We start from the raw sequence: 14,407 nt of genomic DNA on the forward strand, positions 1-14,407 counted from the left end.
TTATTCTTTTTCAGGATATTTCTTGTACTTTTTATTCGTGTTTACTTCAACAAAGATAAAAAAAAACAATATTTAGTATTCGTGTGATTTTAATAATACAATAAAATAATTATGGTAAAAAACTTCATTTATCATTGTTAATGTTATTGTTAATTAATAATAGTAATTATATGTTATAATTTAGTTAATCTATATAAAAAATATATACACTATTATTATATGTACATATTATATATGTATATGTATAGTCGGCCCTGAAAAACAACTGTACAGTATTTTCTTATACATATATAGTATTATAAATACTATAAATTTATAACAATAACAACTATAAAAATAGGACTTCTAATCATAATTATTTTACAACATAATTATAATCATAAATACCAAATACACTTCTCAATGTATCATAAATTATCCCCTTATAGTATTCAGCATATCCAACGAATGGCAATATCTTTTCAACCTTTTTATCATCTTTGTCAGAGCACTATCATTATAGATATATATATGTATATAAAATAACCTATAGGTATATCTCGAACATATATTCTATTCGCAAGCTGTCCTCATTTTTCAAGGTATCGAACAAAAGGTAACGATAACGTATGTCAATATGGTAATACAGTTGGGGTCTCGCAAATTTCATCGGCCGGCGTTCGGTCGCGGCGGCAGCGGCGGTGGCGCGTCGGAGACGATTGCGCATGCGCCGCGCGCGGTGGTGAATTATATCGCTTTCGTCGGGGTGGCTGCTATCGCGGTGACGACGAAAAGGGTGGCCGTCGTCGCAGCGCCCGTCCGGCCGCCCGGCCCGGCATCGATTCGCGCCGTCCTCGCCGTGCGCCGTAGTGCGCGAGGTGACGTCATGGCGCCGCGTTTACAGCAGTGAGGACAATCCGCATTCCGCGTCGCATCCGTGCGTGCGAGCGATCTGTGTAGTACGGTGGAGAAGGAAAAAGGTAGTGTCATGCCGTGGCCCTGACCTAAGCCTCACTTCCGGCCATCCGAGCCGACCGCCCTTGGTGTGTGCCATCCTTCGCTCTCGAATCTCCGCGCCCGTCATACCAACGCGGCACGCTCGGCCGAGGATCCCGCGCCGTCTCCCTCGCGCGGAAAAATCTCAGCGGGCCTGATTCTACTTCTCCCCACGCCAGTGAGTACACGCTATCGCTTATCGACTTTACTCCGAGCGATCATGCGGCCGCACACGCCGGTATCTTCTCGCACGCTCACTCGTCCATCCTTCTTTTATCTCTCGTACGCTCGCTTTCTTCCATTTCCTATTGTACGAGATTATACTTAATATTTTCGTTATTGCGAAAGATAACGGGAGCAACTCCGTCGCAAGTTCGCCTTATGCCGCGCGGTGCATTCGAGAGCGCTTCCGCGGGATCGTGCGGCCCGCAGTTGGTTACAGTTTACGCGATAACGGCGCCTGTAAGATAGTGGCATGAGATCCGCTACTTATTGTCCAATCAGGACCATGGGAACCAAACTTTAGAAACAATCAAGTCACTTCATTACGAGACCGCACTCGAATCGCTCGTGGTGAGCGATCCTGTCGAACGCTTGAGGGCAAAGTCGTCGGACGACTCGCGGCAGTTAGCGCATCCCGTCTACCTGCGTATAGATCCGCTGTTATGCAGGTAGTACTTGTCGCGTTTTTCACTTATGTAAATTTGGCAGTTTCTCCGAACGTTTAAACGATTTTAAACGAAGTGTTACAGTCCCAATTCGAAGACTACCTGCCGTATCTGGGTGGCGCGGCCGGTGCTCTCTTCGTCACCGGGGTGGCTTACTGGGCTTCCAGACCGACGGCTGAGAAACCGCTCTTTCCTCTCGACGCTCAGGCGTTGCTGCTATCGGTAAGAAACAAACATATATCACCGTACTGCGATTTTTCTCCAAACGATCGAATTTATCTTCCTGCAAAGGCGAAGCATTTTATTTATTGTTATCGCTGTTGTTAGGTTAAGCGATTTTCTTCTAAATTTGGAGGCTTTTTCTTTCTGAGAGACTTTTTGGAGGTAAAGTTTAAGAGAATTTTTGGGAGACTGTTTGAGAGGAAAATACAAAGAAATGACAATTAAATTATTGAGAAAATTACAATATATGAGAATAAGAGTTTTAAATAAACCTGACAACACTAGATAGAAACTCTTTAATTTTAGGGTTTCTTTCATCAACTCCGATTAACGCTAATCGATGGTTAACTCAATCATCACGATTGCCAACGTGAGAACTAAGCGCACAAGAGGAAACAAGAGGAGATGTTTCGATATATTAAACTGCTATTGACGCGAGTTGTGTGATCATCGATTAATTTAACTAGAAGTTGATAAAAGAAGTCCATAGTCTAGCCGTGTGATAGCCTATGATTGGTTCGATATTTTTCATCAAACTTGTTTCAGTAAAAGCGAGATATTTTTAAACATCTTTTTCTCATATAATCGCAGAAATAAAATGTATCCTTTTCTTTTTGGCACCACTACAAAAATAAGATAAAACATCTTTACTCATACAATTTTGAAGAAAAATATCGGACTTTTTGTTTTGTATGACCGAACTCTGATTAGAGTCTCAAAAATTGAAACATCGATGCGTCAATCGAGGATTCTTTCTTGTTAAATACTGGGAGATAAATTTACATTTCGATACATAAAGTTTAAAATGTTACTTAACTCAAGAAAGGATCTCACTATAATTTTATGAATCTTTTTTTATAATTGCTCAATTTTTTATCATTGCTCTTTTGAGCAAAAAAAGTTCCATAAGATTATAGCGGGATCCTTTCTTGAATTAAATAACATTTTGTTATACTTTTACATGTATCGAAATGTAAATTCGCTTTCCCAGCGCAATTTATTTATTCAAGTAACATCCTGGGAATATCTTTAGAACATTCATAAGCATATATCCTTTAGGCGTTTTTAGAACGCTCTTGAAAGTTTGTGCTGTATGGAAATTCATTTCTGTGGTTGAATTGTTTAATTTCGAAGGAAAAGTAAACAATGTCCATATTAACATGCAATTTAATAAATATTATTTAGTAAATAATCAACTAAATTTGAATCAAATTTAATACTAATCAATTATGCCTCTGTAACTCTCAAAATTAAACAATAATTATAAGGCACTAATTATTTAAAGGCACTTTCTCCTATCATGAATTCTAACATCAACTTTAGAGTCTTTCATTTTGGATCTGTCAATCCAGTGGCTCCCATTTAAGATGAAGTTACTTTATCTTATTGTTCATGTTCATGTTCAACGCATCTCGCTGATGAAGACTCAAAAAAGAGTTGAATTTTATACTTAGTAAGAAATAATATTAAATACGTTCAAATTATCGCGTTTCACTTTCATATGCTCTTTTATTATTATTGTTAAATTTAATACATTTCTCAAGCTCATTTCCACAATGTATTGTGAAGTTAGTACAGTTACCTAAAGATTAAAGGTTACCAACAGATGAGGTGAATTCATTCACCTTTAATCTTTAGATAATCATATATTGCGGCACCGAGTGCTCAATGCGATTGATCCATTCGATTCCACCTGCGTCCCACATACGTGATTTTTCATCGTTCGGCTTCAACATTAAACTGTAAGTTTAACTCCCCTCGAGTGTTTAAACTCTAAGAGTAGAATTCCACTAATGAATCTAAAAACATAAAGCGAGCTTCTGCTCCCGAAGAGGCTGTAAACCTTATCTTACTGATACGCATGATATTGTGATTCAATAATAGGGAAATCCATGGGGAAATTTTAAGAAGAAGAAAATACATTGTGAAATCGGGCCTTAAAAATTAAATTGTTTAACTCCATCATTTTAATAAAATTAATGAGTAATATTAAGTAAAAGTTGTAATTTCTATAGAAATGATTAAAAATAACTCAAATTGAGTATTTGATATTATAATTTTAATGTAATAAAATGTTATCTTTTTTCTTATTTCGATCTCCACATATGGGTCCAATATGGCCAAGTAAAATCAACAGAAAAATATGTAATTATTTATTTCTATTAATATAGAAAATAAAAGTGGACATTGCACATTCAAATTTTCTTACAATTAGAACTAAAAAAGTAAACAGTAAGTTAAACTCGGAAATTAAAGTCAATTTACATTGGTAGAAATAAACGTAAAGTCGAATAAATATTTTGAGTTAAAACAAATATTTATTAAGAATGATTACAAAACATGATTTTATTAGAAACTTTTAAAAATCATTTTATCCGCAGTTGGCAGATAAAATTCTGATGCAATTATTTAGTAATTTCAAAATCAATCTTTCTCTTGAGCTATTCTTCTTGCAAGATCTTTCTTTTTTGTCTTTTCTACGATGTACAATATGTCCGAACATATTGTTTCGAGCATAAAGCTTAATACAACAAAATTAAAAAGAATAGATTCAGTTTTGTGTCCTATTTAGAGATTTAAAATTGTGTTGAACGTGTGCCATCGATTGCATTAACTTGTGATCGATTTTTTAAAAAGTCTCAATATTTAAACGAGAGGTTTTTACTGAAACAAAAAATATTTTTGCTGACAATGAGAATATTTTAATTTGAGCGATGTGGCCTTCAGAAGTTTAATAGAGTGGTATCGATCTGTGTGTTATGTATTTAGCGAGGAATATCATTTATAGGAATCAGAATACCAACGATACACGCAAGAGATACACATGAGTTAATATCAAGCTTATTTTGGATTCTTATCAAATTCTCACAAAATTCTATTTATGATTTTTTATATTGTATATCTTGATTATATACTTTATCTATTGTATATGTAAATTCTAATTCTTTAAATAATATTTTTCACGTTATGCTAAAATTATGAATATTTATTTCAGACACGAGTATAAGATAATTTGGAATGAACTTTGGCGTGGAAATATGATAATAAAAACTTACGAATGAGAATCAGTACTGATTTTCATTCGTAAGTTTTTATTATACTGTACAAACAACTTACGTAAATAGATGGAAAGAAGTTAGGAAAACAACTTGATTGATTTAATTCTTTGATTCTATATCATTGTAGCGCATATTATTCTCCACTGATTGCTGGAAAATTACGGATATAAACATTTTATTGATAGCATATCATTTAAATTGAAGAACGATATAGCTAATTTAATAACATGGACAAATTAGGATTGAAACATTAACGTAATGCCATTATCGTTGTTTTTTTTTTAATTATTTTAATGGTAACGAATTCAGTCGTTATTTTTATAATTACTCTAATATCCTACTGTTTTCATATTTATTACAAAGAAAAATTAAATGACAGAAAGAAATGTGCAATGTATACACTACTCACATTCTTTTAGCATCCTTCCTCTCGCTGCGCGCCGCCGCAATGCCGTCGAGTAAAGGTGCTTTTACATAAAAAAATCGCAAAACGTTTTGTAGTTCGCAAACACAGCAGTTAGTTAGACACACTATGTGTGTCTTGCGTGCAGTGATAGTCATTCTGCGTCAGCATTTGCGAATTACGAAGTATTCACGCCTGAGGCGCGATAAGCCATGATACGAATTCGCATGGCGCGACGTCACCACACACTGAGAAAAAAATAGTCTAAATTTAAATAAATATCTATTTGAATACTGCTAACTAAACATTTACTTATAATAAATAAATATTTTACTTAATAAAAAAAAGTGACTGTTAAATCAAATTAATGTTTTTTGTATCAAATAAATATATTTTTATATTTAATAAATATTTAATTGTATTTAAATTTAATTGTATTTAATAAATATTTAATTGGTACTATTCAAATAAATATTTATTGAAATTTAGAAAATATATATATATACATATCCTATTTATATATACATACATACATACATAGATTAGTTTAGAGTTTTCATATTTATCAGTTTTAATATTTATTAATTATTACATTTAGTACTGATTTTTAAATAATACAATTTTAAATCTGATATCTTACTTTAATCTTATTTTAATTTTACTTTAAGAAAAGTATTGCAAAACGAACAAATCGTATTACTTCCGTTACGATAACGTGTTATTTTTATAAAATATCTAACTTTGGGATAAATTTATTAAATTTATTGTTAAATTGTTTGTATTATGTGTATAAGTAACGCATTCGACATTATTTTTTAGATTTATGTAATCGAACTATTCGATGCTTTAATATATATGTATACTGACCGGACTATAAATGCAATTAAAAAAACTACTCTAGTAATCGCAAATTAAATTGTATCAAATCATTAAATTGCTTGTCAATTTAATTCGCGACTACTTACTAGAGTAATTTTAATTTTAAAACGTTTATAAAACAATTCGGCGGAAAAACAATTCGGCGTGCAGTTCTAAAAGCTACAATATGGAATATATGCAAGTACATATATAGTGTATATTAATAATTCAAGATTGAATTATTTAAAGAAATGAAAATCCACCTTCGATCGTAATAGGCATTTTTCTAGTATTAATTGTGATTATTTCTTATTTTTTTTACATAGTCGGGTAATTTTTGAATTGCTTAATACTATTTTATAAATATATTATGCAAATGAGAAAATTATATTCATTATAATTTATTACATAAGAATATTTACATAAGAATATTTACATAAGAATATTTATTATCTCATTCGCTCGTCTTTTACATAATTTATCTGCATAAAAATGACACGCTACGAAGAAACATGATAATCTGTTATGTGCTAAACAAGCAAATATTGTTAAATCTTTCTCAAAAGTATAATAAATATTATATAATTTTAAAACCTAATCAGAAAATATAAAGCAAACATTAAAATAAAATATTTTGTTTCCTATATACATGTTAATATTTAGAATTATCATAATTTAGTAAAATTTTTCATAATTATAATATAATTATTTATATATATCCATATGTAACTATAACTATAAAAATGGAGCTCCTAATCATAACTATTTTATTATTCAATTATAGTTACAAATATCAAACAATTCTCTCACAATATTTTTTTAGGTTTAGATATGAATTATTAATTTAAAAAATTAGGGAAGCAAAATAGAAGATAAGAAATGTCATTAAATTATTATTGTAGCGTAATCGTTTAATTATCTAGAAATATCAATTAACTGAATATCTTCGATTATTTAGAAATTCTACTGTTATTATTATTATTATCGATAATGACATATAAGATATTTATAAATCACGTTATATATCTCGTAGACAGTAACTAAGGAAATACTTTTACTTGTTTTATTTGTTATCTATTTAGTCATACATTAGCCACTCTTATCTTTTACTGAGCACTAAACATTAATTTAAATTCATGAATGTTCATAGATAATGGTACAAAAATTACTATTGTTATTGCACAATAACCGACTGTCGTAAATATTGCAAAAGAGCAAGTAATTAGAATTGATACATCGCGTTATATTACTAAACTAGTTGAGAACACTTAACTTGATATACACATATATCCCCTGAACAATTTCTATCGATTAAATATTTACAGCGGATAATAATACCTTCTTCACGCATTTAATGCAATATACATGGTGGAGCTGATACTAAGGTTAGATAAAACACCGTATATAGATTAATTGAAATCTTAAAAATAAAACACATGATTTTCTCCAGTCATAGATATCCAAAAAAAGATTGATATTGAGTATCATCTAATTTCTTATCTGTTATATTAAATTTTTTCTCTTTATGTAAAACTAACTCATTATTGTATATTTTTCAAATATTTTGTTCATTCATTTTTAGAACTTGTTGCCTTTAATTTTTTTGTTTATTATGCATATATTTTTTATTTATTACACTATCTTTTTTCTTAGCCAAAAATTGCGATAATTATTTCATGTATTTTTAAAATATTTTAAACAATAATAAGTTGATACAAAAAAATTTTGTATTTAAAATTGAAAACTAAATATTGTACCTTTAAATTTAAGTTTAAAGGTTAAACAATAGGTCCCAATGAATAAAATTCAAATAATCAAATTGTAAAAAGACAAAAGAGCCACGCTTGTTGTTCGTGCTATACAATATTTATATGTTTATAGTAAACTAACAATTAAGCAAACATACATACAGATGTTTCGATTTTTCACATCAGGTCCTCTTCAGTGTAATAAAATTAACGCAACTACTTTACATTTCAAACTCTTTGCAAGATCGAGATTCCTATACTTCGAACATTTTCATTTGTAATTGAATTTATCCATAATCCCTTGTGACAAACGATAATATACAATATATCAATGTAGTATCAACATGAAATATTGAATGCAACCAACTGAACATTCCAACTCCTAACTTCTAAAATTTTGTTATATGCTATGACTTGAATGTATAGAATTTTTTTATTTTTTGGCTCCATCAGAAGTAGAAATATATGAATTGTTTTACTTAATCTAAGTAAAACGAGAGATAAGATTTACTTAATCTAATGATAAAAATTCCTATAGATAAAGTTCCTTCTGACAAATATTTTTCTTATGTTAGTCGATAGTTAACAGTTTTATCTCATTTCTCTCCAAGTTATTATAGATTACTGATAACTATTGACTAGAAGGGTATTTGAGGGAACTTTCTAGGAATAATCTTAATTCCCTGATATAAAAAATATAATTATAATAAATTTGGCTGTTGCGAATTAGTGCTGTACTATGTGCGTGATAAATTTCAATGTTATTAAGTTATATCTTTCATATTTAATTTCATTAGTAATTTATATACATATTTCGACTAACTTTTTAGCCATCTTCAGTACATACAGATGAATCTATGTAATTAAGTAAACGATGAGATGCATAAGACATATAAGGCTGTGGTATGTTTTTCGTTATTTTAGTATCTGCAATTCATATGAGGTGGCCAATTATCATTTCTTAGAGTGAAAACACAATCAGTTAGCTGGATGGTGCAACCGTGATTAAGCGCTTTCAAGTGTGATTTACAAAGTTTATTAATAAATTCTAAATATAATCATTAACAATAATGATATAATCTCACTTCCACCAAACCATTGTCGATAAACATCACACATTGATATAAAATTAATTCAGTCAATTAATGATTAAAATAATTTCGCAATAAAATTGTTATTCATATTTGAGCATCGAAGTAAACTTCTATCTCGTCAATTTTAAACTGCAAAACGTTAAGGTCTTTCTGAAAGTCGTTGCTGAGTGTCATATGTCAAAACATTGTTTATGTAAATAAGAAAATTAAAGCATCTTTAAGATCGGTTCACGTGTCTTATCCAAGAATTCTGTGTCTGTTTGTAAGTTAATGCCATTATTTTGTTGTTTTTAATTGGGATATTGAAATTTTGGACATTGAACGAAATTATAATAAAAGATTAATGTCCAAAATGATATACATAAAGCGATAAAGTAATAAGTAAGATAAAGTAATCTAGTAACTTGAAAAGAAATGAGATAAAATTGTCTAATGTTAACTATTGACTAAGAAGGATGTTTGTTAGAGGAAACTTTATTTTTAGGAATTCTTGTCATTAGATTAAGTGAACCATGGAAGATAATTCATATATTTTTATTTCTAATGAAGCAAAAAATGAAAAATTCTACACATCCAAGTCATAGCATATAAGATTTTAGGAGTTAGGAGTTAGAATGTTCAGGCGTTGCATTTGATACTTCATTGAAATACACTAGCGTTCGCCACAAGGGATGAATAAATTCAATTATGATAAATAAAGATGTTCAAAGTATAGGAATCTGGATATAATTTCGATTTTGCGAAGAGTTCGAAATATAAAATAGCGTTAATTTTATTACACTAAAGAGGACCTGAAAAGATCTGCATGTATGCTTAATGCATGTTTGCTTAATTAGTTAGTCTACTATAAACATATAAATATTATATAGCACGAATAACAAGTATAGTTAGTTTGCCTTCTTATTTATATTCTTTAATTTGATTATTTGTACCTTTAAAGTTATTTTTATTAATTTGAGAGTATTCATTTCTGTCAAAACAGAAACAAAATCATATTCCCCATGATTTTGTTTCTGTTTTGACAGAAATTGTCGGATATCCATTTTTTTTTAAATTCCAGGGTTTTTATTTGAAAGCGACAGAAAACCTTTTGCAGCAATCTACTGGATTGAAGTTGCGCGCACGGACAAGATATAAAAATATATATACGCGCGTATCCCGAAGCCATACAATTTGTCAGCAGGTAAAACAATACCTAGCTATCAGATGTTTTCCGTTTTTTTTTCTTTTTTGCTCATTGAATTAGTCCATAACGTGTTGCGTCCGCGATTCATTCATTGGGTGAAGAATGAGTACACAAACGCGTGTTGCACAAGTATCAACACTAATACGGCGTAAGAATTTCTTGCAAAAATATTGAACGTCAAAAATATCTTTCCCAAAGTTATTTTCCAAGCCAAACTACAGATATAATGAGATTTGCAGATTAACTTTACCAATCGGCTCGCAACCAACCTCGTCGACAGTTTACATAAGCTTCTCTCTAGGTGCTCGCTGAGGAATATTGATTTCAGCGGACTCAATATGACCTTTTTTCTAATCAATATATTAATATTTATGAGCCTCTTAGACAATGATTCTTTTTAATTATAAATTATAAAATCCGTGATAAAATTCAAAAAGTTATAAAATTTTGTGATTGCAATAAATTATGATACTGATTTTTTGTTTTAATGACTCCATTATTTCTTTAGAATATAATAAAACTACTTCCTTTTTTCTAAATGATTTGATTACTTTTCAAATGATTAACATTTGAGTATCTAAGGACAATAAATCTAACACGTTGTTGATACAAAACTGATTATATTGTTTACAATTTATAACTTTGATACTCTATTACAAAAAATCACAATTGTAATGTAATCTAATTACTTAACTGAGGAATGAAGACAAAATCTTTAGTATAGAAGCTTATGTGAATTTGTAAGTCATTTGTTCACTGAGGAGATTCTGAGAATCGAAACGTTTGAAAGTTTATATGTAAAGTAAATTGTGAACAACATAATCAGTTTTGCCCCGACAACATAGACTCATTATATACAATAGATAGATAGATATTCTATTTAAAATTATTAGTTCGTTGAATTTTTGGAGACTTTATTAATGATTAACATTTGACTTTATTTTTTACCATTTCTCGAAGCATCTTCTAAATCTAACAGAATATTTTTATTCTGTTAGATCTAGAATTCGTTAACAAATTGCAAAACATTATAAGAAAATTTAAAAATTAGAGAATATAATCAAGAAATTCAAAGAAGAAAGATGAAAGATGATACAAAGTTTAAATCTTAAAATAATTAATAGACCATGTTTGTTGATTTTGAAATATTTAAATAATATCTTTACTAAATCTATTTGAAAGTGAATAATTACTGACATCTATGCAACACATACCATTCCAGCAATATTATCTCTACAATACATAGAAATGCGCATATTGAATATCTGAAGTTTTCTCAAAATTGGAAGGAATTGAAAATCAATAATATACTGCTATTATTATATCTAATATATAATTAATCTAATATATAATAAAGTATAAAAATATTCATAAAAAAATATATTAAGAAATAAGTGTTAAAATAAAAAAGAATTATTTAAAAAATTGCATATATCTTAAAAAGTATTTTTTAGTACTGAACATGTAATAAAATAGTATATATTATATTTCTATAAAAGCACTATGCAAACGTTAAAACGATACACATGAAAATAACAACACATAATTCTGTGTAAATTATTATAAAAAAACATACGTTTTCATAATAAATATTTTAAATAATCAAATAAGAAATGCCTTTTTTATAATATGAAACAAGTTTGTACATAAATATAATAGTTATATTTATAAAAATCAATGTTTTCTTGATCTGTATATTCGAAATGTGCCTAATTACATGAAACGCATTGAATCCATGCTTCATCTAGTTTCTGAACAAACAATGCAATAAGTGATATAAATTTTTTCACCATAAGATCTGTTTTTAGCTTTTTTTTTTAGACTTACAAATAAAATCTAAATATAAAGATTTTGAATATTAAGATTTTTCCTTTGCTCGCGCGCGCGCATACTGGGAAAGTTATTATACTCAGCAAATCACATTTCACAATATACAAAATCAGTCTATAATCTCATGCTTTTTAATTGTTTTATTTTATTATTATAAGATACATATTTACTCTACTTCACAAATGACAAGTAAAATAAAATAACTCATCAATAAAACATCAGACAAGGTAAAAAGATATCAAGAGCATTGAATCAATAGTCAATATATCTTTACTCATAACTTTTAATTGGCTGAACAAAGAAGCGAGAAAACTTATTATATATTTCATAAAGACAATAACTTGTTTAAATGCGCACTGTAAACAACTGTCATCTATCAACAGTAAAGAGATATTAATATCGTTCGTACTTGACGTATCTTTCCCCTATCACTCCAGCAGCAATGTTCCAGCATTGCAATGTTCCAGCAATGTTGCAATAATACTGCAATATTGCAGAAATATTGCTGCGAATTTTTGTGCCGTATAGGTAATGATCAACATCTCTTTTTCTTTAATTTTTTGAGAACATACAACAATACAACATGATTTCATTTAATCGTCTTTTATTTAATTTATTGATAATCGAATTAAAATCTAACCAGTTAGTTACTATTTAAAAAATATTTTTCTTATCTTAAAACATACATTATTTTAACAGAAAATTAAATTAGCAATTTAATTATTTATCAAAATGTTTTGAAATACTTATCTAACTACTGGTATCCATATATTATATTTAAGTTTATATGTTTCAAAGCAGCGTAATATTTTATGTTACCCGCTCTAAACTCCTGCGGCAAAAGTTTTGTTTCACGTTATGTGAAACGACACTATCAGTGACCTATAAAGCACTTGAGAATCTTAGATTCTCTGCATTAGATTCGACCCATATTTCGCTGTGTCTCGAAAAACTCGCTATGATATAACATCCCGGAGTTTTTAGTCCATTCTAGAGAATATCTGCTCATGAGAATCGGTAAAACGACAAGAATGTGTGAAAAGAAAAGTAACACTACACAAACGAGTGTAGATGCGTGGCGTCGACCGACTGTACGCGCTGGCGAACATCCAAACTCTTCGACGACGAGAACCGAGGGCGACGACGCTCAGCTGGCGCACTATATTTAAGTTGAGGATCTTCGCACAGAGGATGGCCGGTAATCTCGTGCTATGTCAATATAAACTAGATACTACTGTGATTTACGCAGTTCTATTTTGATAACAGATCTTTTGGGTAAAAGCATTTACAATAGAGGATTTTATTATATTTATATTATATCAGATTATATTTAATAATTTAATCAATCTCAATGTTCAAAAGAGATAAATTAAGATGGCTATAGTAAATCGAATTATCATAAAAATATCTAATTTTTTTATATAATGAAGTTGAAGTATCGAAATTGAAGTACAAAATTCTACGATAGGTTCACGATGAAAAAAGAGAAAAAAAAATGTTGAAAATATAAACTTTTCACATACAACTTAGTGACAGGTTCGGAGACACTTCTTTAACTAACTGCACACAAATCTTGCCATAGACTTTTCTCAAAAATCAGATAATAGTTTAAAAAGTTACGATTTTAGTTACAAAAAAGTAATAAATCAACGACCATTCTGGAAAGTTATTTATGTGCATAAACCTGCATATAAATTTAATCTCGAAAAATAAATGTAATCTTATCTTATTTTCGTTCGATGGAAATATAGCTCTTGATTTACTCGTATTTATAATCTTTTGAAAACAAATATAAACAAACACGTTCATAGTTAAAATCATATAAAGTTTATAGACAAAATTTGAATTCAAATATACAAGTGATATATGCAAACGAAAATGTAAGAAATTGGAATATTTTTGTACAATTTATGCCACAGAATCTGAATTTCCCTGAAAAACTACGTGTATCTCGAAAAATATATTTTTTATCGAATAACCATCTATTATCCAAAATCAAGAACAAGATGTTCAAATACTTCCGTACATCTTTATGTCAATGAAAAACTTCGATTTTTATTAGCAAAAAAATAAAATAAAACAAAGCAAAAATAAATAAAAAATTTTTTAATGAAAAATGTTGATACTTTATTTACTTAAATGTTGATACGAGTTTCTTTGTAAAAATTTTAAAGATCTATCAAAGCAATATCTAAATTCAATTGTAATAAAATAGGAGTAATAGAAGAAATATATTCTACTTAATAATATATCCAGAAATGAAGAAAATTGATACTTTATGTTGATAGGTATGCGTTCCTTTGTAAGAAATTTGGAAGATCTCTCAAAGTAATATTTATATATATATATATATATATATATATA

General features: G+C 29.2%; 1 protein-coding gene and 1 long non-coding RNA gene across 3 annotated transcripts in view; one reads left to right on the forward strand and one right to left on the reverse strand.

The window, feature by feature from the left end:
- The first annotated feature begins 1,080 nt into the window (after nt 1-1,080).
- LOC108685072 (long-chain-fatty-acid--CoA ligase 5) overlaps nt 1,081-14,407 on the forward strand; it is a 44,663-nt gene continuing 31,336 nt past the window's right edge. The window contains exons 1-2 of one of the 2 annotated variants that reach the window (XM_018189700.1): nt 1,081-1,153; nt 1,720-1,865. In XM_018189700.1, the coding sequence (XP_018045189.1) occupies nt 1,153; nt 1,720-1,865 (147 nt within the window). In that variant the 5' untranslated portion in view covers nt 1,081-1,152. Of the gene's footprint in view, nt 1,154-1,574; nt 1,647-1,719; nt 1,866-14,407 lie in introns of those variants that run through there. The other variant, XM_018189701.1, reaches the window with a different exon arrangement.
- Nucleotides 4,349-5,485, reverse strand: LOC108685074. The gene is made up of 3 exons (XR_001931658.1): nt 5,334-5,485; nt 4,983-5,074; nt 4,349-4,529 (listed from the first exon to the last, which is right to left on the reverse strand). It is a non-coding gene; the product is annotated as an uncharacterized LOC108685074 (long non-coding RNA).

This window comes from Atta colombica, unplaced genomic scaffold, assembly GCF_001594045.1.
Source record: "Atta colombica isolate Treedump-2 unplaced genomic scaffold, Acol1.0 scaffold145, whole genome shotgun sequence".
Classification (NCBI taxonomy): Eukaryota; Metazoa; Arthropoda; class Insecta; order Hymenoptera; family Formicidae; genus Atta; species Atta colombica.